The sequence below is a fragment of the Solanum stenotomum genome, chromosome 7 (assembly GCF_019186545.1).
Source record: "Solanum stenotomum isolate F172 chromosome 7, ASM1918654v1, whole genome shotgun sequence".
In the NCBI taxonomy this organism is placed as follows: domain Eukaryota; kingdom Viridiplantae; phylum Streptophyta; class Magnoliopsida; order Solanales; family Solanaceae; genus Solanum; species Solanum stenotomum.
Window position 1 is genome coordinate 55,115,916 of NC_064288.1, and position 24,760 is coordinate 55,140,675.

At 34.5% G+C, this 24,760-nt stretch overlaps 3 protein-coding genes and 1 pseudogene across 4 annotated transcripts; all 4 read right to left on the reverse strand.

The window, feature by feature from the left end:
- Window positions 1-3,061: 3,061 nt before the first annotated feature.
- On the reverse strand, window positions 3,062-6,783 carry LOC125870999 (replication protein A 14 kDa subunit B). Its single transcript, XM_049551568.1, has 3 exons — window positions 6,735-6,783; window positions 5,635-5,892; window positions 3,062-3,337 (listed from the first exon to the last, which is right to left on the reverse strand). Exons 2-3 carry the CDS (start codon window positions 5,888-5,890, stop codon window positions 3,273-3,275), a joined length of 321 nt encoding a protein of 106 aa, XP_049407525.1. The 5' UTR covers window positions 5,891-5,892; window positions 6,735-6,783; the 3' UTR covers window positions 3,062-3,272.
- A 1,330-nt stretch (window positions 6,784-8,113) lies between these two features.
- On the reverse strand, window positions 8,114-17,148 carry LOC125871098 (ABC transporter B family member 29, chloroplastic). 2 transcript variants are annotated; one of them, XM_049551693.1, is made up of 10 exons: window positions 16,436-17,143; window positions 15,478-15,564; window positions 15,274-15,381; window positions 14,650-14,916; window positions 13,636-13,719; window positions 11,846-12,062; window positions 11,640-11,725; window positions 9,957-10,144; window positions 9,242-9,371; window positions 8,114-8,566 (listed from the first exon to the last, which is right to left on the reverse strand). In XM_049551693.1, the coding sequence occupies exons 1-10, from the start codon at window positions 17,039-17,041 to the stop codon at window positions 8,420-8,422; spliced, it is 1,920 nt and encodes a 639-aa protein (XP_049407650.1). In that variant the 5' UTR covers window positions 17,042-17,143; the 3' UTR covers window positions 8,114-8,419. The 2 variants fall into 2 exon arrangements, with proteins under 2 accessions (XP_049407650.1, XP_049407651.1); XM_049551694.1 differs by lacking the exons at window positions 9,242-9,371; window positions 9,957-10,144 and having other exon boundaries at window positions 8,168-8,566; window positions 16,436-17,148.
- A 649-nt stretch (window positions 17,149-17,797) lies between these two features.
- On the reverse strand, window positions 17,798-19,590 carry LOC125871780 (FBD-associated F-box protein At2g26860-like; annotated as a pseudogene).
- Window positions 19,591-21,633: 2,043 nt separating this feature from the next.
- Window positions 21,634-23,812, reverse strand: LOC125871779 (FBD-associated F-box protein At2g26860-like). The gene has a single exon (XM_049552449.1). The coding sequence runs from the start codon at window positions 23,671-23,673 to the stop codon at window positions 22,234-22,236; it is 1,440 nt and encodes a 479-aa protein (XP_049408406.1). The 5' UTR covers window positions 23,674-23,812; the 3' UTR covers window positions 21,634-22,233.
- Between the last annotated feature and the right edge of the window lie 948 nt (window positions 23,813-24,760).

Sequence of the window (24,760 nt, forward strand, 5' to 3'; positions counted from 1 at the left end):
AAATAACATACAAAGATCGAAAGGAAAAGAGTTTAGGGAAGAACCCTAAAAATGGTGAAAATGTTCTCCCAAGTCGTCGTTCTTCAAAACCCAGAAAAGGAATAATTAATAAAATAAAATAATGACCTATTTATACTAAAAGTCGAAACGACCAAAACTGGGCACAAAGAGAGAGACGCGGAGGCAATCTCTGATTTTGTTTTGAGATAATTTTCTCTTCTCCGCGACGTGGGAGCTACATGGACCATTCTGCCTAAATCTTGATTTCGCGAATTAAATTATCATTTCTCTCCGCGACGAGGAGAGGATACAAATATGCCTTAAGTGACATTCCTCCAGCTTCTTCTTTGCCCTCTTTTGCCTCGGATCTTTTGTGTTCCTCCATTTTCGAGCTCGTTTCTCCAATTAAGCTTACCTACACAACAAATCATGTTGGTTAGCTCATAGACAACCAAAAGACTCAACAAAACTATAAACAAACACATATTGAATTCAAATTAAGCTTAAATACGGGCATAATTAGTTTTCTAGGCATATAAATATGCCTAAGATCATTTACCTTCAAGAGAGGCACACATTGATTTGCATGTAGTTTTTTTACCAAAATATTTTGTGGGTGTTTTTGTTGATTTAATAAATTATGTGTGTTAGTTCAAATGGACAATTATAGGTATTTATAAGTTCAAATGAGGTATGGACCGTGAAATAGAGTTTTTCTATACCCGAAACTAACATCTAGAGTCAAAATTATGAACGTTTGAAGTTTCTCTTATTTACAACTACACTAGCATCTGGTAATATGGTCATAATGCTTTACTTCAAACATTTAATGATACAAAATCGGTGGCATTTGAAAGACAACTCATTGACCTACAATTTCATATGTCATGGCTCACCTAATTCATTACGTACTTAAAGATATGGTAGGTACATTGTTTGCCTTCAAGAAAGGCACACATTGATTGCATGTAGTATTTTGACCATCACAAACACCCACAAAAAAATTTGGTAAAAAAACTACATGCAATCAATGTGTGTCTCTCTTGAAGGCAAACAATGTATACTACCATATCTTTTAGTACGTAATGAATTAGGTGAGTCATGACATATGAAATTGTAGGTAAATGAATTTTCTTTCAAATGCCATCAATTTTGTATCATTTAATGTTTGAAGTAATGCATTAATGACCATTTTACCAGAGACTAGTGTAGTTGTAAATAAGAGAAACTTCGAACGTTCATAATCTTGGCTTTAGATGTTAGTTTCGGATGTAGAAAAACTCTATTTCACGGTCCATACCTCATTTGAACCTATAATTACCCATTAGAACTAACACACATAATTAATTAAATCATCACAAACACCCACAAAAAATTTTGGTCAAAAAACTACATGCAATCAATGTGTGCCTCTCTTGAAGGCAAACAATGTATACTACCATATCTTTTAGTACGTAATGAATTAGGTGAGTCATGACATATGAAATTGTAGGTCAATGAGTTTTTTTTTTCAAATGCCACCAATTTTGTATCATTTAATGTTTGAAGTAAAACATTATGACCATTTTACCAGAGACTAGTGTAGTTATAAATAAAAGAAACTTCGAATGTTCATAATTTTGGCTTTAGATGTTAGTTTCGGGTATACAAAAACTCCATTTCGAATTGGTATTGTGACTATTTTAGCTAGACTGTATTGTTTGCGGCTGTTTAATAACATTTTTATTGTTTGACTGTATCGTATTGTTTGTAATTTATAAATTTACTAAAATGTCCTTAATTATTCTAAGATAGGAGATTTGATTGGGATTAAATAATATAGGGTAAAGGATAAAATAGTATTATGAAATATTAAGTAAGGATATAATTGGAAAAAGAAATTAAGTAACAATGAGAACACACCAAAACGGTTGTTACATAAAATGGAGGTTTTCATTGTTATGTAACAATGAAATTTAATAATACAATACATTTTAAATAACAACCGAAACAAACATTGTATGTATGGTAACAATACAATACAATACAATGGGTAACAATGATCAAAACAGAGTATTAATGTCACACCTACAACTTATCGAGAATGTGATTTTATAGAGAGTGTTTTTTTTATTAGGATTATTATTATTAGTCTCCTACTAGATTATTCTTCGATTTCAGTTTTACTATGGTTTTTTTTATTTCTTTTGCTTCGATTATCGAATTACTTGTTGTCTGTTATAGTACTCTCTTTGCAGTATGACTTTTATATTGTGTTATTTGCTTTACATTCTTGATTATTAATATGCATAACTTGAGTTGAGGATCTATCAAAAAATGATCTTTCTATTTTCATAAGACTATGTACACATGATTATCTTTCCTAATCCTCACTTATAGAAACACAAGATATGTTGTTCACACGATGTCCTAGTACTTGATTTTTGAATTGATTTGAAAGCATGCTGAAAAATTTTATTTCATATAAAAGATGATTTCATTCTCAAAACTCGAATCAAAAGTAAACGGTGGTGTTATTGGTTGTGAAAAATGTTATTGACTCGTGCATATGTTTTATTGATGAGTGATCAAGTAATAATCACATTACTTAAATGTGCACAAGAACCCTCCCAAAGTTGAGAAAATACTTGTTTAGGATAAAATTAATGTAAATAATTAAAAACATTAGCTACTAAAATTACAAACCATGCGTATCTTTTAAAGAACTTTAATTATTTAAACATAAATTATTAAAAACAAAGTACGAACTAGCACAATTATAATAATTTCTCGAATCATATAAAATGAGAAATACTGAACTTTCATAGGTAATTATGATACAAAAGGCAATTTAAATTTATGTTATTTGAAGTTAGGGGGAGGAACTTAATGACAAAACATAAACAATTTGCAAAGACCTAAATAGTAATTAAAAAGGGTTTAATATGCACTTGCATACTTCAATCATGACTAGTGATCTTTTTCTTAAAATACAAAAATATCAAGTGAAGTATTGTTTATAAAGAATTTTAAGAAAAAAATATCATGGGGCTTCTAATAGTAGATAGAATTTTAGTGTTCAAAAATACCAAATAGCATAAGTTGAAGAAAAACAAGTGTACATCTAAGCACAAAGCTAAACTTCTGTTGATGAAACTACCTAAACAGAAGCTGAAATTCCAAAATTTTCAAAAGTACTTCAAACTATTTATAATACATTGAAACTTCTGTTGAAGAATGCAGCAGAAAGAAGAGTGTATATATCCTCTTTCATAGCATCCAATTGTCATTCCTCAAATAAACAAGTGCTTATAGTCACCATTTGCCAGTCTGCAAACTTTGTCATAGCTATTAACATCTGCCACATATCGAAGAATTTGTAGATTAGCAAGTATATACATATATCATCAAGAGACAAGCACTAGATACATATCATAAAGTTTCTATAAACCTCAAGTCATAAGTGGAAGTTTAACAAGCAACAAACTAGGCCTACATGAAATGCTTATATAATGTGTCAAAAATAAATGCAGTCTGGACATCATTGACGACTACATTGGTTTTGAATATGTTTGACAGAGCAAGTATAAAATAGCTATTGCATGATGGTAGGAGCGTAAACAAAGTAGAACACTACTGTAAAATATAGATATCATAACCTGAAAAGTCGCACTAACCAAATTTCCCTTTGTTTTAATCCTTGAATTTCATATAGAAACAGGGACAATGTACACTCTACCCTCCCCAGACACCATCTGTGGGATTACACTGGATATGTTGTTGTAATTTTGTATAGAAACATTTCAGAGAAGTGAAAGAATGAAGATAAAATTGGCCGAGTTGGAAAGGACAAATCTGTTGAATATCTATAGATCTGAAGGTTCCTAGTAGATGATAACCATACAGTTTGCATACTCATAGTGTTATCATCAATTATAGATTTATGAACTTAATCAAAGAACACCTTGAAAAATACGCAGAACAAGACACAAAGAAGGGTACAACAACAATGACAAACCCGGTGTAATTCCATGAGTGGGGTTTGGGGAGGGTGGTGTATATACAGCCGTACCTCTACCTTGTGAAGGTAGAGAGACTGTTTGTGATAGACCCTCGGTTCAAGTATAACATATCAAACTCAAGTATGGAAAGAAAATACAATAATGAGAAAACAATGCTAAAGATAAAGGAGAAAAAAAATAGCAAAACGACAAAAAAGACGTAAATGAAGCAAAGGAAACAAGTAATAAAATCATGGATACAAATTGACATTCAAATGCATTAACAGCTATAGGAGAAGCCAAGTGTATTTATCTGAATAACATAAGCAAGACATACCAAATGTATCACCAAAATTGGTCCAAATTTCTGCTTCAATAGACTGGATAGTGTCAGCTATACCAATTACTTCAACAAAAGTTGAAAGAGCGTTAGGTGGATTTCCTTTCACAATTAACTGTATTTCATCTGTGGATTTTCCAATGACTTTTTCACCATCAGATTGCATAACCTGAACCACTGTTCGAACCTTCCGTCCTACATGCTCCTTAAGGAACTCAGCATTGACAAAGACGGCAGGATTTGANAAGTATAAAACAGCTATTGCATGATGGTAGGAGCGTAAACAAAGTAGAACACTATTGTAAAATATAGATATCATAACCTGAAAAGTCGCACTAACCAAATTTCCCTTTGTTTTAATCCTTGAATTTCATATAGAAACAGGGACAACGTACACTCTACCCTCCCCAAACACCATCTATGGGATTACACTGGATATGTTGTTGTAATTTTGTATAGAAACATTTCAAAGAAGTGAAAGAATGAAGATAGAATTGGCCGAGTTGGGAAGGACAAATCTGTTGAATATCTATAGATCTGAAGGTTCCTAGTAGATGATAAACATAAAGTTTGCACACTCATAGTGTTATCATCAATTATAGATTTATGAACTTAATCAAAGAACACCTTCCTTTCCCTTTCCGATGATGAGTATGAAGACTTCATGATTTATTGAGCTTGAGGCAGTTTTAAATTCCCAACTTACAAATGACCTTGAAAAATATGCAGAACAAGACACAAAGAAGGGTACAATAACAATGACAAACCCGGTGTAATTCCACGAGTGGGGTTTGGGGAGGGTGGTGTATATACAACCGTACCCAGTGGCGGATCCAAATTTTTTTAGTTATGGGTGCTCAATTATTTGTAATTTGAAGTTGGTACCAAAAGGGGTGCTCAATATGGGTGCTCAATTTACATATTCATACAAATTACTAGGTTTCTTTTATAAATAATAGTGTTGGCTCCCAAATGTAATGGGTGCTCAAGCACCCATACACTTGAATGTGCATCCGCCACTGACCGTACCTCTACCTTGTGAAGGTAGAGAGACTGTTTGTGATAGACCCTCGGTTGAAGTATAACATATCAAACTCAAGTATGGAAAGAAAATACAGTAATGAGAAAATAATGCTAAAGATAAAGGAGAAAAAAAACAGCAAAACGACAAAAAAGACATAAATGAAGCTAAGGAAACAAGTAATAAAATCATGGATTTGATTGCCGGTGTATGGTACAAATTGACATTCAAATGCATTAACAGATATAGGAGAAGCCAAGTGTATTTATCTGAATAACATAAGCAAGACATACCAAATGTATCACCAAAATTGGTCCAAATTTCTGCTTCAATAGACTGGATAGTGTCAGCTATACCAATTACTTCAACAAAAGTTGAAAGAGCGTTAGGTGGATTTCCTTTCACAACTAACTGTATTTCATCTGTGGATTTTCCAATGACTTTTTCACCATCAGATTGCATAACCTGAACCACTGTTCGAACCTTCCGTCCTACATGGTCCTTGAGGAACTCAGCATTGACAAAGACGGCAGGATTTGACATGTCCATGTCTACCAAACAAAAATAAAATAAAAGCTCAAAATTGAGATTGTGTTTCTTCATGCCATTGCATCATTAACTTCCAATGAACAACAGAAATCAACTAAAACATATGAAATTTTCCATCTGTATCTCAAATTCATTTGCTACATGAAATTTAGGATTTTGAGTGAGATCACATCTACAAGCATTTCACTCTTGACTATCAAACTAGAGTCAATGACTAGTTACACTCCAAGAACCTTCATTTTTCAATAACATATAATAATTACAATGAAACTGCAAAACCAGAGACACAAATGAACAAAGTGTAACAACCCAAATCATTAAAAAAAGAAAAGATCTATTTAACACAATTTCGTAGCAACTTGGTACACTATTAAGTGTAAATCAGGAAAATCTCTATACAGAAAATTATAGGTGGAAACTGTGAAACTAAAAGCCAACGCTAGAAACAAAAACCCATTATTAAAACAAAACTGAGGGGTTCAAAATCAAACGAAGTAAACACACAAACTAGCCAAAGGGATTCAACATGTACATATAAATATAGAAAGTAATTTTAACGTAGTATAATTTTCACAAAATGAAACAAAGGGTAATCATAAAAATTCAAAAAGACAAACTTTTGTAGCAAATTGGTACATTTGTGTTTCCCTTAATAACCTAATTATTACAACAAACCCACAATCATGAGGACGGAGTTCATAATCCTGTAAATACTGAACCCCTTCGCGTAGCGTGTTTACTTCTTTATATTTTTTTTAACAGAAGATCGGACGCTGAACTCATTCATGAAAATCAATAAATACGATTATGCAGAGAATATACAAAAAAAAAAAAAAAAACTAACCTAGGGTATGGATGATTAACTGCAGAGAGAGAATGGGAGCTGATGAGTTTGAATTAAAATTTGGGAAAATGGAGTTTTTTCTACTCTTCATCATATGGCGGCAAAACTTCCCGCGCAATTCATTCTATTGGGCTAAGTTTGCAGCCCTCTGGCCCATGGACCATAATGTAGATTGTTGGGCCTAATTGCACCGTTTGCTCATCTTTAATTTTTGTTCTTTATTGTAAGTTTTTTAAAGAGCATGAAACATAACTTGCGCGATATTATGAAGTGAAATATAGGGAAAAAAAGTTTTTATTTTTTCTTGAGGGGGTAAAAATTAAAGTCTAACCACTAAATCATTGCTAAATAATTGTCAGAGTTTCCTTTATTAGATTCAAACTATAAAAACTTTGATTATATCATTTTACGATGTATATTTTCATCATATTGATATGCAAAAAGTTGTAATTTATAGTAATTTTCGTATAGTTTTTGAATATCTAATTTTTTTTTTGTTTAAAATATCGAATTAATGTAATGGAATTTAACTTTGAAAATTAATTAAATTGACCTTCGAAAAGTGCAACATGACAGATAAAAATAGACAAAGGGAGGGAGTAATAAGTTTTTGGGATAATGTAATGTATTATCTTAAATTCTCATGGGATCTAATCAATTATTCACCATTAAAAAGGTGACCTTTACCACTCTTGCTTATTATAAATGTAAAATCTACGTACACTCCATCAGTCTCGCAAACAACAAGTGTGGAATCAATTCATCCTACATTATTTAGGTGCAAGATTTATCACACCAGAGGACTTCCCTTCTATCTTTAGAACTAAAAAGTTTTTGGAAATTGTTGAAGAAAACAATACCTCCACAAACATCAAAAGTATTGATCTATAATCCCCACACTCAACTCAATTAATCATTTACCACTATAATAGATGAGGCAAAAAAAACGACATTATTGTGTTGCCTCTATTGCATTTTCTAACGTATGTAAAGATATACTATCATATACATCACTCTGNATTGACTTTCGAAAAGCGCAACATGAAAACAAAGGGTGGGAGTAGTAAGTTCTTGGGATAATGTAATGCATTATCTTAAATTCTCATGGGATCTGATCAATTATTCACCATTAAAAAAAGTGACCTTTACTACCCTTGCTTATTATAAAGCTAGGTGTAAAGTCTACGTACACTGCATTTTCAGACAGTCGGTCTTGCAAACAACTAAGTGTGGAATCAATTCATCCTACATTATTTAGGTGCAAGAGTTATCACACCAGAGGACTTCCCTCCAATCTTTTGAACTAAAAAGTTTTTGGAAATTGTTGAAGAAAACAATACCTCCACAAACATCAAAAGTATTGATCTATAATCCCCACACTCAACTCAATTAATCATTTACCACTTTAATAGATGAGGCAAAAAAAAAAACGACATTATTGTGTTGCCTCTATTGCATTTTCTAACGTATGTAAAGATATACAATCATATACATCACTCTGTTAGTAGTTGTACAAGCAATTTACACCACCTTACAGACCTTTAGTTTCATATAAAGGGGCATTTGATGCGACGAGCAGCTTACATTGGAAGGGTAAGAAAGTTGTAGGACATACTTCCATGAGCAACAAATGCATATTCATTTCCAAGAAGCAGAGACCTTTAGCTTCATATAAACATAAAACATCATATTGTTAAACTCATCGATGCCAGTGAGCCACTTTGACTGTCCAAAAGAGAGGAACGAGGAACCTCCTGCAAGTATCCATCCTCTAAAAGGAAAACTCGTTCAGCCATTAAAACTGTTTCCAAGCGGTGAGCAATCACTAGTACCTGCATGTAAAGATTTAGACGATAATTAGAACTGCCCTGAATGATAGGTCTGCGTGCATGTGAAAGATATCGTCAATTATTCTTGGTAATAAAATGTGTCCAAACTTCAAATCAAAATGGCTTAACACACTTCTAGTGCCAACAAAGTCAGGTTTCTCACATCTCAGGCACGTTTTCAACAGCACCCAGTGAAGGATGTTTGCTAGACAAGCCAAGAATTTAGTTCTTCCATTCACATGTAAAAAATTATGCAGTGAAGAAAATTAAAAGCAAACAGGGTAAGGTCTAAGGGGTATCCACAATTTTACTCTGTGGTACATAATTCAATAATGATAAAGGTACAGAACATGTAAATCAGTAGCGGAACATGCATATAACTACCCCCTTCCAGCTGTATTGTGAGGTTCCCTATCTTGTGGAGACTGTTAACCAACGTCCTCATCACTCATCTATTGTGAGAGTTACCCTGCTTTACCAGAATAGACATTTGCTTTTTTGTACTTCCTTTTTGGTAGATAAGATTCGTATATATTTCCACTCCATATGCTTCATCATGGTTAATAGAGAGGACCTGAATTTTAACTTCTGTAAAAATAATTACGACGAGGGACAGGAGAGGTTGAGGAGCCATGGTACTGAACTGTAAACAAAACTATAGAAGCTTCTTTTACTTACGGTACGATTTTGCATCAGGTGCTGCAGAGCTTGTCTTACCAACAGCTCTGACTTGCTGTCTAATGCTGAAGTAGCTTCATCCAATATTAGAATAGATGGATCCTGATAAAGAGCCCGAGCAATAGCTATTCTGAGATGAAAATGAAAAGGAATGAGAGAATTTACTAGATCAAAACAGGTTAGCTATTAGCCTATTACATCCCCTATGTTTACAATTGCAGTAAGTCTTTAGGTAACACGAGCATTGGTATCAGGTTCCATAGCATTCCCAAAAGATCTATCCCTTGAGAAGGTAGAAAAAAATCTCAATTCAGTAAAGAACTCAGGAGAGTCTGAATTCAAACACACCCAGGATCCACAGGAACTATCCAATTAAAATTGATGAAAACAAAGAAGCTGAAGTACCCGAAAAGGGGACCCAAAATGAATTTGGAAAAATATTAATTTGTTGAGAAAATCAACTGAAGAGGAAGACCTACGGTCAATCCTGAGAATCAAGGACTAATCAAGATTAGATCGACTTCTCTTCCTATCATTTTTGGATCGACACAACTTTCTTGGTGTGAGATTCTGTTACTCCCTTGTTTGACAAGTACGTTCTCAAGAGGGGAAAGTTTTCTTTCTAAAAAGTAAGCCATACTACTGATTGATTGTGTGTGAGAAATATCTACGAAAATTCAGAAAATCAAAGTGTATTGGTGGGAAAGTATCATACCTTTGCTTCTGCCCTCCACTGAAAATTGAGCCCCTAGGTCCAACATTTGCCTCATAGCTAAGAGGAAGCGCTTCAATAAATTCTTCTGCACTTGCAGTTCTGGCAGCAAGCTTCACTCTCTCCATATCAATACCAGCCATTCTATCCCTATATCCAATGTTCTCGGCGACACTTCCAGAAAATAATGTCTGATAGAGTTTTAAAAAAATTGGAAAACATTCAGCTGTGTAGTTCCCTTTCCCACTTCAGTTGACCTTGCTAGCGTGGATTTAAGGAATGTGTTTACAACGTAGGAGTTAGCTCCAGATTATTATAGAGTATCAGCCCAAAAGTGTGAAAAGCGGACAGTTGGTTCAACAAGATGCTATCTCTTTTCTAGAAAATCTACTTTTATTAAATGAAATGTTTCAATTAACTTCTAGATAATAAAAGCAATGCCACCCCACTTTCAGGAACAGGTATTTTAAATTGACATGTAAGATTTGAAGTCCAACTAATATATAGTAGTTCCACTTATTTAGGAAGCTTTTATCTCTAATTGTATATGAGGCATGAGCACAAACATGGAAAAAGTTGAGGAAGTATTAGTTCGACTTTTTCGAGATGAGGAGCTTTGCCAAAACGGAAGTAAATTTAGTTGAGATAGACTCAAAACATAACAAGGTCAATCAGAAGGACAGGTAGCATTATTCAAAAATAGATGCCCAATAGCTAATCAAGTACGATTGTAGGAAATATTTTCACATAGTATTTATAAGCACATTTCACAAAGTATATTGCACATTCAACTTTCAATAATTTGATATCCAAGAAATAGACTGGAGCGAAATAATTAGGAAACATAGGTAATCCTTAGCAATGCCCAATTAGTTCCTGAGAAACATCCATCTGTAAAGAACCTGGAAGCACTCCCTTTGCAAAGAAAATTTTCTAAACTTAATGCGGTAACTTTTCTTAATGTTTCTCGGATACAAAGAAGAAAAATGAAACGAATATTAGAGCAAAATCAAGGACTAAAACTTAAAAAGAGTATAACAGTCCCCACATTTGAAACACTGCAGTACAAAATTCAAATTTGGGTCAACAAGCCATGGGAAATTGTTGCTTTGGAGAAGCTTTAGACGCTTTGTCTAAAATTCCTCTCCTTTGACTAGATCCTTATAGTGTAAAAACCTCAGTTTTAGCAACAAACTAATCATTGAACCTCTATTGGCTCTAACAATAAATTTCAGTCTCCAATTCTTGTCATCCACGACAAGGATATCAATCATCTGCTTACCCCAGTACTGCCAGATGATTCTGGTTAAAAACCCTGTAGCTTAGCTCTCCGAACATGGAAGCTTTTGATTTTATAGAACGTGGTAGATTTGAGGTGAAACGCTCCACTCTATGGAATGTAACAGGAGGATCATGCAAAGAAGTAGGGTATAAACTAGTACCAGGTAATGAATCTCCATTCCCAACCCCCAACTCCACCAAATATAATTACACATCAACAAAAGAAAATGGAGAAAACTTAACACAACTACTGTCTGCTATTCGAAAGTGAAATGCATAAGCATCAAAAGTCTTGAACACTACAACAACTAACCACAAATAAAGGATTAGCAGTATGTTGAAATAATTAAGGCAAAAGAATTCATCATGTCATGGTTGTAAATAGGGAAAGAGGCTTGGACTTACTGTATCTTGAGAGACCAAACCAATGTTTCTCCTTAAACTCTCGATTCGTATGCCTCTAATATCCAAACCATCAATGAAAATGGAACCTGTCAGTGAGGAAGTAAACCTTGTCATGCTACAGTACAAGACAACTTTTATATTCATCATTGAGGATCAGGGCTAAAGAGAATGCTAGACTGTGGTGTTGTGGTGACAAAACTGCTAACCTTGTAAAGGATCATATAAGCGAAGAAGAAGTTTTACAAGAGTCGTTTTTCCTCCTCCTGATGGTCCACACAGGGCAACTATTTCACCAGATTTAATATGTAAGTCCATGTTTTTCAATACAAGAGGTCCATTGTCTCCATATCTAAAAGAGACGTTAGAGTATTTTACTTCTCCAGCAACACAATCTAAGTCAACAGCATCTGGGTTCACAATTTCCTGTATATTTGTACATCGTAGATATTCAGGCACACTTGGTTGCATGATTCTAGTTGAAAGTAGTTAAAATAACAACACTAATTGCAAGGATGTTCAACATAGAAGTAACATATATTGAAAGAACTTAAGAAATTCTATAGGGAACATGCATAAGTACCCCCCAACCTATGCCCGAAATCCCAAAGACACACTCATACCATACTAAGGTCCTATTACCCCCCGAACTTATTTTATAAAAAATTTTCTACCCCTTTTCGGCCTTCGTGGCACTATCTTCTGGGGCCAGTGCATGTTGACCCATTTTTCAAGCTATCTGGTTGATAGTGCCACGTAGGTCGAAAAGGGGTAAAAAATTATTTATAAAATAAGTTCGGGGGGTAATAGGACCTTAGTATAGTATAAGTGTGTCTCTAGGATTTCGGGCATAGGTTGGGAGGTACTTATGCATTTTCCCAATTTTATATTAGCGAAGATCAATCAATCATACCAAGTAGAAGATGAAAGAAGCAAAGTGTAAAAAAACCACCTAATAAGATTGAGCTTTCAAAATTCTAAGAAGATAATGAAAAATAGATAGAACTGAGTTGGTAGCCACTGGAGAGCTGTCTTTTTTTTCCTTCACCAATCATGACATGGATTTTATTTTGCTATTGTTATTGTCCTTTCAATCCTGCTTTGATTACACTACTTTTGAGCCAAGGGTCTACCGGAAACAGCCTCTCCACTGCACAAAGGTAGGGATAGGGTCTGCCTACATTCTACCCTCCCCATAACCCACTTATGGGATCACACTGGGTATGTTGTTGGAATGATGATATGAATAAAATATGATGATTATATGGTTGCAATAATGACATTAATGGAAGCAGTTGTAAGCAGTGTTGTCAAAGGTGAAAATCTCTAAAAAGCACTCTAGATTTGTGGTCTAAGTGCAACAGGCCGTAGGCTTTAGTGAAGAAAAAGGCGCAATTGAAGAAAAAAATAGAAATCTATACATAATTCAAGGAAAAGTAACAAATTTCATTCATACTGTTTTCCTTAACAACTACTTCCTTAGTTTTGATCTAAGTTTCTTATTTTCCTTTTAGTATATCTCAAAAGGAATGCCTCTTTCTTTCTTTTTTATTTATCAGGTAAATGTATTTCATTCATAAACATGGCAAAAAATCTGACAGTATATAAGGGGTACACCAAAAGACCCATAAACTGAAATGAAGGGAGTAATACACTAGTGCTTATTGTATTTGTTGTTTAGTACCAGCTTGATTCAAGACAGAACTCATGCGCAATGAGGTGCACACCATATTGCCTTGCCTACACTGAAACTTAATCGAGTTAAAGCGCCTTCCCTGAGCTTTTCAGGGCTAGCGCGCCTTAAATAAGCCTTTGACAACACAGGTTGCAAGTATATGACTCTTAAATCTGACAGCATGTGTTTTTGGTTTCAGGTTCAGTAATGCAAGACTAAATTATTTTGTATCGTTACTTAAGAGAAGACCTAATTCTAGTTCTTCCGCTCTCTATCTTACATGCCATTACCAAAGTCATAGAAATCAACAAGTTATATATTTACCTCTGGTTCAAATGTTGTCAAACTAAATAGGCGCTGAATTGCTGGCTCTCCTTGTTTTAATTCGTTGTATGCTTTTCCCACATCCTGCACAACTCTTAGATTCAGATTGATAGCTAAAATTGCTCCACATGCTAAACCATAATATCAACATGAAGCAGTATGAGCGAAGTCCAACCGAACAAGAAAAAAAAAAGTCAAAACAGGAGAGGGAAACATAAAAGTGTAGGTCCCTTCCAATATAAATGGGATCGAAAGTTGATCAAATTTATGAAGCCTCTGTCTCGAGAAAAGCTTCTTCTATTAAGGGAAAGTTTTGACTGATTCACAGTATTATTCAAATCTTCCTATGGATGCCTTCTGATGTGAAGACGACCTCCTGACTAACCTTGTTCCACCAGTTCAAGTACCTGGATAATTTGGTACTATTAGATCAGCAATTCATAAGGTAAAGCTATCTCATGATTAATCATTCTTGTAGGTTGTGCTGCTTGATTCTTATCCCAACGCCCAAAAACAAAGCTAATGTATGGGGTCCAGACTCCCAGGTAACACCTACTGCTATATGCTTTCAATTTTTATAGAGTAAAATAACAACCTACTTCTATACGCTTCCTTCTTTCAAGTAACACCAGACTCGAAGCAATGTGTATTGCAACAGTTGAAGTGATACAAGAAAAATATAAAGTAGTCGTTCAAAAGTTGGTTTAAGGGAAGACAACAACAACAACATACCCAGTGAAACCCCACAAGTGGGGTCCGGGGAGGGTAGAATGTACTCAAACCTTACCTCTACTTTGTGGAGTTGGTTTAAGGGAAGAACATCACATAAAGTTGAAATCTGGATTCTTGAAATTTGTATAAGTTAATCAGGAATATAATTAGTTTAGAAGTGTGTTGTGCACATGGGATGGAAGTAATATAACCTATTTATCTTATTTCAAAGATAGGAAACATATCAAATTTCAAACAAATGAACTTACAGAAACATAATCCTTCCAATAATTGAAACATAACCTGGATTGGGGAGATCAACAGAACCAGGGATGTCACAAAAGAAACCATGGCAGAGCAATCAATTGAGCCTTTTGAAACAAGCAGCGTTACAGCGCTAAATGTGAGTAAGGTGCCAAAATATATTGCCTGTACCAACTGAGGAATAAATGACTTCAACTTCTTCTTTCCCATAGTCGCAGATAGATCAGCAAAAGCAAGTGACTGGAACTTCTTTCTTTCACAGGACTCCACATTGTTTGCCTTCACAAAAAGAATTGATGGGAGGATCTGTAACCAGTAGTAATTTTCCTTCAGTTACTGTCGAAAGCTTGATTCTTTGAATATTAGGAAGAGAGTAACATAGAACAAAAAAAGCTGGAAAAGAAGGGAGAAGGTGGAAGAAATTTTTTCCATGAGTTGGAATGTCCATGAGCATACGTTCATTTTGGAAAAACAAAAGGTATACCAAACCTCAAACTTAAGAAGACTAAGAAGCTATTGCGCTTTGACTAAAATTTCATATTGGAATGAAATGGCCCTGAATAACACAATGGATACAGAGAATTCATATGGAAAAACCAACTAGTTTTGGATCAAAGCCAGTTGATTGATTCATTATATGCTATCGTAACCAAAAACACTTACCTCATTCAGATAGGAAGAGAGAGAAGCAGCAGCAAGATGTGCCTTGTTTGATACATCACGAAGTTTTTCGCCCAAGTAACCAATCACAAAACCCATCAACGGGATCACCTTAAATAACACCCATCAAGATTCGATATAAACTCATCCAACATTCATAAATAATTCATAATAATAGAAGGAAAAAACTAATGCATCTTTTGTCACCAAGGCGGAAAGTAATGATAGAACAGGGTTGATGACCAACATCTGAACTGCCATTGCTGATAATTGAAGACTACTTGGTACAATAGTCTGTAAATAGCAAAGCACGAGATTTAGGAAGAGAAAAGAAAGAGTTTGTTGAAGACATAAAAGTAAAAGCATCAATTCTCTAACAACTTAAATTTTTAGTGAAACAATTCATATCGTTCAACATGGTACTAATAGCACTCATGAGGTTTGAGTCCAATAAACTCTTCCAAATAGTATTTCTATGTGCTTATCCAACAAAAGAATCACACAAGTGAGGGACATCTTGCAAACATAAATAAGTATCTGAGATCAAATCTCATGGCCACTGAGGCCGAACCTCTTCGCCGGAAAATTATCCGACACAAATACAGCAAAACCAATTCTTTTTTGGTTATATATAAACTGGTGAATCCTCTTGACATAAGAGAAGGCTCTAGTCTAGTGTAGTGTTAAGGGGGTTCAAAAATCGTTTTCTTAGATCATAGGTTCAAATATTATATATGATATCCCACCCAGCAAAACAAAAATTTCACATGCATGATCCAAGAGAGTAATAGTGAAAGGGTGCTTGCAAGAACAACAAATAAATATAAGTGTACCCTTATAACTGTTAAAGCTTTTCGATTATGCAGTTCACACAGTTCAGCAACATAAAACATACAGAAACAGATGATCCATGAGCTTTGGTCGTTGGGAGTAACAACGCATTATTGTCTTAATGTGGTTCATTCAACATTATAAAAATACACAAAACTGGAGGCTCGAGAGCTAGTTAGTAAGAAGCTATGTTGCTCGGACTCTTCAAAGATATTGGTGGGTTTGTGTAGCATCAGCTATGCATTTTTGGAGATCCAACACAGGTGCAGCAACATTTTTGGAGAGTTCGAGCAACATTGGTTAGAGATATCAAAGCATCATTTTCTCAACTCACATTCAAGAGAGAATAAACAGTATCAGCAACATCAGAAGCTTCAGCAGTAATCCTATAAGCAACATCTCCAGCAGCAATCCCATTTTCTCCCTCAAAGAACCCTAAATCTCTCTGCAAAACCTTATGGAAAACACAAACCCTCATCTTATACACACAATTCAACGCAGCTTCCCATAGAAACGCTTGCTGCAGATAATTACCAACGAGTCGAACGAAAAACAAACCTCCCAAAACCAAACACTCCTCTCTCAGCCTCACAACATCCAACGGATTCATGAGAGACGAGAATTTTCCAACTTTGGGAACAATTTTGGACAGAGAGTAAACAGATAAAACACTGCAGAGCCATCCACAGAGAATCGGTTTCCATTCCGAAAGGAGATAAGGTTTAAGAGGAGCTATAGAGGTGAACGGAGAAATGAACTTGCCGGAGTTCGCAGCGGCGCGCGTAGATGATGATTTTATTGGTAAGGCAGAGGTGGAAATGGAGAAATTGAAGATGATGTTAGTAATTGGTTTGGTTACCTGGCGGGGGACTGTGAGTTTGTGGCGGCGAAGGGGCGGCGAACGGCCGTGATACAGCGGTTTCAGGTGAATTAGGGACATTTCCCGGTGGTTAATTTAGGTATTTGCGGTTTTGGTCCCTTAACATCCATACACTCTGATTTTGGTCCTTGTACTATATACTTAATTAATTACATCTAGCCTGCAATTAAGAAATATACAACTTTTGTCCTTCTATTTTGAGCATTGTCTTGTTTATCCTTCCGGCTTCCATAATAGTAGTCGTAGTATTTCTTCTGTATATATATATTGTCTCATGCACTTCGAGTGTCGCATTATTTTATTATAGTTATTGTTCTTATTAGTAATTTCTATAGTATTTTGTCATGATTTGTTTACTTTCGTTTTTTTTCATTTTCAATCAACTTTGATATACTTTTTCTTGAATCGAATCTAGCGAAAACAGTCTCTCTATCTCTCAAGGACATGTTGTATTAAAGTAAAACTATATATTATTGTTTTACTTACGAGTAGTCGTTCTTGATCCCTTCATTTAGATCCAAACTAGTCCCTTTGTACTTCCATCATTCTTTAGCGTAGATACGACGACAACAACAACAGACTACTGGAGTCCCACAGGTGGGGTTTGGAGAGGGATGTATATGTAGTCTTATTCAAACCTTACTAAGGTAGAGAGATCTAGAGAGTTTCCGATAAACTCTTAGCTCAAGTAAAGCACATCAAAATATTTGAAGAGAACAATAGAACCAACAAATAATTACGGAAACTGAAGCAAAGAAAACAACATACAATAATAATACGAAAAACGAAGCAAGTGAAATTATCCTTACTCTTTGATCAACACAATTAACAGGGTTTAAGTTGTTCAAGCTAAATAAGTTACACAAAGATCGAGCTTATAGGAAGTGGTTTCGAGTTGACATCCCATCAAAGCATCTACGATTCCTTTCTATCCAAAAAATACTTACAGGCACATACAAATCTTCTTCATAAGCACTAGCATTCATATGCCAACAGCTACGGTACAGTGCAGAAAGAGTTGACCGATACTTTTCAAATCTTGGAGACGCGTGTAACATCTGTTGACAAGTTGAACGCTTCTAACAGATACGACAACAATTTTGGAGAGTCAGAGTCCAAGAAACTAGGTTCTAACAATCAAAACCTCTTTTAAACTTATATTGAGCGGTAACGAGATCTTGATTTGGGTTTGGCATTAAGAAATGTGACAACAACATGTGAAGAAGCTCTAGGAAACTTCAAAACCTCCTCTATTGCCTCTTCTGATGTGTCATTAGACCTATCCCAAACAATTATCAGTTTTTCTAATACTTGTGCATACTTAAGGAAAAACCTTAGTAGCTCGATCTCTTTATCTTTGTCTTTGAAACCAGTCAACTGAATCGACTTAAGACGAGACTCCAAGCACACTACGCTTTCACTAGGATTATGGAACTTCCAGTTTTCATCCCAACCATAATTCTCGTCAGAGAACAAATTAAGAACCTCTAAATTAGGAGAATGCTTGAGAAATAGCATGAAGGCTTCCATGCAAGATTTATCAATTGCCACTGCCAATTGTAAGCACTTAAGCTTATAAAACGTGACCGGGAAGTTTCTTACTCCATGAAGTACACCATACAAACCCTGAATGGAACTTTGGCATAATTTCAAAGTTGAAGTAGAAACGACATTCTTGATCATCTTATGCACACATACCAATTTCTTCTGTTACATCGTCTGAATCAAAAAGGAAGAGGTGAACAACTTCTATAGAGAAGAGATTCTCTAGAATTATATCCTTTGCCAATGGAGCACAATATTTCAAGACCTTGAGATTTGGGCAAGAAATTTTGATGTTACAATTGACGAAACTTACTCTGTTGTCCACAAAGTTCTTTATAGACACATAAACCAGAGACGTCGAAGCAATATCAACCATAGTCATAGTTCCAAAATTACAACTATCCAATTTCAGTTTTTCTAGTCTTGAAAACAAGCAACTCGTCAAATGCTCGTTTGATAACTCAACTTCTTCAAGATGATGAAATTTAAGCTGATGAAATCTAAAATGATTAGGAACTTAAGTACAGACCCATCCATCCGTATTTTCAAAACTCGCAAAGATTCACAAGTCACAACACAATATGGCAACTCAAATGGCTCAGCAGGACAAAAAACTAACACAAGTTCTTGAACATTTCGAGTTGTCACAACACGAACCCATCGAAAAATATCCCCTTTATAGAAAATATTCCCACAACAAAGCTTAAAGCAAACAAGGCTATCCCCAACCCCACATTGGTTAATAAACACCCAATTGATAAAATCTTTGAATTTCCCCGCCATAGCCAAATCCCAAGGTCGATTAATCCGTTCATGACCAAAACGATTAATATCAAAATTCAAGTAAGGCATTGTCCTCCATATATAGTTCCATCTTTTCGACAAAATGCTTAACTGAACCACGTCGAAAATGTGAAATGATGAAAGTATATTGCATAGTATATCATCTGGCAAATAGCTAATTCTATCAATTCCTTCACTTGTACTCGATGCAGCTAAATACTTGGGGGTTTTCGATGATTTTTGCATCAAATCTTCCATTTTTTGAAGGATTTAAAAGCAGAAAACAGTAATGATTTCAGATGAACAGTGACATTACCTCCCTTCTGCGATTTATCAGTGGAATGATAGCGATAGAGAGCTCCCATCAGCCATCTTTGGGGTTTCCTAATGAGTCTTATAAGTATTGTAAGGGTTTTACACCAATTTGTTCAACTAAATACTAAACCCACCACCCCCTTCCAATTGGGAGAAAATGTCATAAATGGTCCGAACTATTGGATTAGGTCTAAAATAGTATCTTAAATATACACTTATTGGATTTAGTTTTTTAAATATTCAAAAATCTTATTAGATTTGGTCTATTAATTATACAGTTATCGAATTTAGTCTTCTAAGTATTCAAAACTTTATCAGATTTGGTTAATTAACTAAATATATAAAGTAAAATGTAATATATAAATGACATGAAAAATTGTTATCGAAGAAAAATTCATTTGACTCTTGAAATTTGAATACTATCACATAAATTTGGATGGAGAGAGTACTAGTTTCAACACTCATGAGTCAAAAATAAGAGGGAGTTTGGTCATATTTCATTGTGAAATCTGAAAAAAAAAATTGTTTTCAAAAGAGAAAAAAATGATATTCGAAAATTAGAGTTGTGTTGGTCAACAACAACAGTTACATATCCAGTGTAATCCCACAAAAGTGAGGGTCTAAAAAGAGTAAACTATTAACGGACCTTATAACTATTTTTAAGGTAGAGAAATTTTTATGATAGACCACCAACTCAAGAAAAATAATGTCCAAATTAAGTAGCATAGAGAATGAAATATGAAAACAGAGAAAGTCTTAGCAAAATACCATAGATAACCTATCAAATCATTTTAAACAATAGTAATAATAAGATAAAACAATAATAGAGATGTAAAAAATCATAAATAATAACCAAACTCAAAAGACAAAAAACTAAGTGAGAAGAACAAGTGAGACAATCGCTCAACTATCTACCTAACTTCCTGCCCTAATCTTTATCCTCCATAACTTCATGTCTAAAATCATATATTCAGGATGCTGAAGTTGCGTCATGTCCTGTTTAATCACATTTCTCCAATACTTCTCCAACCTACTATAACCTCTCTTGACACCGTTCATAGTCAAACCCTCGCATCTCTACAATGGGGCAATTACCTTGTTAATTCAAAGTTATATAATTAATAATCAATTTAGTATGGCTCGATATGACAGGTTCAATCGTTTTTTAAGTAATACTCCCTTTGTTCAATATTACTTGTCCATTATTCCAAAAATAGATCTTTACTTTTATTTGTCACTTTTAACATATTAAGAAAATTCAATTATTTTTCTCATGTTTATCCTTAGCATTAATTATTTATTCCCCAAATTATTTTTCAAGACTATACTAAATATCAATGAATAAGGATAGTGTAATAAAACAATCATGTCAAATATTTTTTTTTAATGTGTACTATGTCCAAATATAACAAATAAAAATGAACTAGGAGTAATTAACAACCTAATGACTAATGTTGAGCCTTGACCTTCTTGCTTGAATAATGTCTTCAATCACAATGGCTTCTTATAAAAAGATTATCTCTCCTGTGATTAACGAGCTATTGCATAGAAGTGGAGTTTCATCCTACGTGCACCCAAAGGTTAGCGGCTGCGGTATTTCTATTGCGACAGAGGGAGGTATCATAATAGAATCAAAATCACGATTAGAGTCCGTCCGGATAAAAGGAAGAATGCAATCCCCTTCTGCTCTCTTCCCTCCCCCTGGCCTAAGTTATAAAGATAACATTAGTCCACATTTGTGTATTTTTAACTCAAGCTTTTGATGAAGCAGAAGCCATAGTTAGTGGTTGAAAACCATTAATCAAGACTTGCTTTCCACAAGCCAATCTTGGAGTATACACCAAGCACTCATCACTCTTCTTGGCAGTAATCATTGTTGGTGTGTGAAAGTAGAAGCAATCCCATAAGCGGGGTTTGGAGAGGTGTGTGTACGCCGTCTTACCTCAATGTTTCCAATAGACCCTCGACTCAAGTAAAGCTACAATAATAATACGAAAAATGAAGCAAAGGGAAATTACCCTTACTCTTTGATGAAATAAGTAATTTACATGGCTTAAGTTGTTCATCAGGCTAAATAAGTTACACAAACATCTAGCTTATTGTTGGGAGTAGTTTGGAGTTGAAATACACCAAAAACACCAAAAAAGAAAAATACTTGCAGGGACATCCAGAGCTTCTTCATGCTTCCAGCATTCATATGCATCTTTAACTGTGTATGGCATGACCCACGCGAGTCCAAAAACATAATAAAACACGTTTCAGAGGTCAACATCAACCATATAGTGCAGAAAGAGATGACTGATACTTTCAAAATCTTGGAGACGTGTGTAACATCTGTTGACAAGTTGAATGCTTCTTTGTCCGGAGTCAAACATGCTTCATTGAAGGCTGTCTAGTGCTCATTGAAAAAGCGAAACAGTAGTAGAAATTCATAAACTTAAGGCTTCATGTGCTTGCTCATGCACTAGTTCTCTAAAAGGGTACTTCTAGCCTATGTTGCTTGGACACTTCAAATGTATGTCGGATCTTCCAAAAGTAGTACAACATTTTTGGAGAGTCAGAGTCCAAGTCCAAGTCCAAGCAACATAGACTCACAATCAAAACCTCTTTTAAACTAAATTGTCCCGGTAACGAGATCTTGATTTGGGTTTGAAATTAAGAAATGACACAACAACATGCGAAGAGGCTCTAGGAAACTTCAAGACCTCATCGGATACCTCTTCTAATATGTCATTATAGCATTCCCAAACAACTATCAGTTTTTCTAATACTTGTGCATTTTTAAGGAAAAACCTTAGTAGCTCTATCTCTTTTTCTTCATTTTTGAAACCAGCCAACTGTATCAACTTTAGACGAGACTCCAAGCACACAACGCTTTCACTAGGATCATGCAACTTCCAGTTTTCATCCCAACCATAATTCTCGTCAGAAAACAAATCCAGAACCTCTAAATTAGGAGAATGCTTGAGCAATAGCATCATGACTTCCATGCAAGATTCATCAATTGTCACTGCCAATTTTAAGCACTTAAGCTTATAAAACGTGACTGGGAAGTTTCTGACTCCATGAAATACACCATACAAACCCCCAATGGAACTATGGCATAATTTCAAAGTTGAAGTAGAAACGACATTCTTGATCATGTTATGCACACGCATACCAATTTCTTCCATTACATCATCTGAATCAAAAAAGAAGAGGTGAACAACTTCTATAGAGAAGAGATTCTCTAGAATTATATCCTTTGCCAATGGAGCACCATATTTCAAGACCTTGAGATTCGGGCAAGAAATTTTGATGTTACAATTGACGAAACTTACTCTGTTGTCCACAAAGTTCTTTATAGACACATAAACCAGAGACGTCGAAGCAATATCAACCATAGTCATAGTTCCAAAATTACAACTATCCAATTTCAGTTTTTCTAGTCTTGAGAACAAGCAACTCGTCAAATGCTCGTTTGATAACTCAACTTCTTCAAGATGAAGAAATTTAAGCTGATGAAATCCGAAATGATTAGGCAACTTAAGTACAGACCCATCCATCCGTATTTTCAAAACTCGCAAAGATTCACAAGTCACAACACAATATGGCAACTCAAATGGCTCAGCAGGACAAAAACTTAACACAAGTTCTTGAACATTTCGAGTTGTCACAACACGAACCCATCGAAAAATAGCCCCTTTACCGAAAATATCTCCACAACAAAGCTTAAAACAAACAAGGGTATCCTCACATTGGTTAATAAACACCCAATTGATAAAATCTTTGAATTTCTCAGCCATACCCAAATCCCAAGGCCTATTAATCCGTTCACAACCAAAGCTATTAATATCAAAATTCAAGTAAGGCATTGTCCTCCATATATAGTTCCATCTTTTCGACAAAATGCTTAGCTGCACAACATCGAAGATGTAGAGATATGAAAGTATATTGTGCAATATATCATCCGGCAAGTAGCTAATTCTATCGATTCCTTCACTTGTACTGTTAATAAATGCAGCTAAAAAATTGGGGGGTTTCAATGATTTTTGCATCAAATCATCCATTTTTCGAAGGATTTAAAAGCAGAAAACAGTACTGATTTCAAATGTATAGTGAGATTACCTCGCATCCGCAGATTTATCAGTCGAACGAGAGTGAATAGAGAGCTCTATCAGCCAATTTTAGGGCTTTCCAACTTTTTATGTTAACTGAAAAGGGTCATCTAACGAGGGTTGGGACGGAGGTTCGAGTCCGTTTTGTTAGAAAGCGTTTAATTCTTAATAAGTTAATGTGAAACTTTTCAAGACGAATTCGACCTTATAAGATAAGTGGAAATGTAAGAAAATAGTTTACAAAATTATTAAAAGCAAAATACTTAGTTTTGATCTAAAATAATAATAAAAATTTATAATTTGTATTTTTAGTTTATATCAATTTGTGTAAGTCATAAATCAAAAGTCAATTTAAATAGACTCTTAATCATGTTCTTACCAATTATTTGTTGAGAATTTCCCTTCTTCTATGTAGTAATTAGTAAGTAAGATTTTTCCATACTAAGGGCTCGAAATTGAGACCTTGACAATCATTTTAGATATTTGTTCTTGAGAGAAATTTGTTACTGTTAATAGTGAATTTGAGTTTTATATTTTTCATATATACTTATAAATAGGAGTGGTTTGTCGTATTGTCCTTGCTAATATTCTAGGATGAATTTTAGTTTCTTGTTCTTCGATAACTCTCACTAGTTATTATTTTGTATAGTTTGGTTGTAGTATTGTTATGCTACTATCTTTAATCTATTGCCTCTTTCTACTTTTATTGAGTCTTATTTAGACTATTTTTGTCTTGGAGAATGTTTATCGATAACAACCTCTCTTCTCGCTTCTGAGGTCTACCCTCCATACACCCCACTTTATAGGATTATATTGGATATGTTATTATTGTTATTGTTGTTGCAATAAATATTTAAAAAAGATTAATTACGTGATTTGTGGTTCATAACTCATCAAAATTTATAACGATTTACGAAAATAAAAATAAAAATTTAATTAATTAAAGACTAAATATATTTAATCAGATTCACAAATATATCTTTAAAAATTGAAAATTAAAATAGATTTAGAAATATAAAACTCAACAATTCATTGAGAT

What these genes read in the sequence shown, in the direction of transcription:
- LOC125870999 (XM_049551568.1), bottom strand. Translation starts at nt 5,890, where the DNA reads ATGGACATGTCAAATCCTGCCGTCTTTGTCAATGCTGAGTTCCTCAAG. An exon ending in CAATTTTGGTGATACATTTG is followed by an intron (nt 3,338 to 5,634) that starts GTATGTCTTGCT and finishes GATATGTGGCAG; the next exon opens with ATGTTAATAGCTATGACAAA.
- LOC125871098 (XM_049551693.1), bottom strand. Translation starts at nt 17,041, where the DNA reads ATGTCCCTAATTCACCTGAAACCGCTGTATCACGGCCGTTCGCCGCCC. An exon ending in GTTTGGTCTCTCAAGATACA is followed by an intron (nt 10,145 to 11,639) that starts GTAAGTCCAAGC and finishes AAACTCTATCAG; the next exon opens with ACATTATTTTCTGGAAGTGT. An exon ending in ACCTGATGCAAAATCGTACC is followed by an intron (nt 8,567 to 9,241) that starts GTAAGTAAAAGA and finishes CTTTACATGCAG; the next exon opens with GTACTAGTGATTGCTCACCG.
- LOC125871779 (XM_049552449.1), bottom strand. Translation starts at nt 23,673, where the DNA reads ATGGATGATTTGATGCAAAAATCATTGAAACCCCCCAATTTTTTAGCT.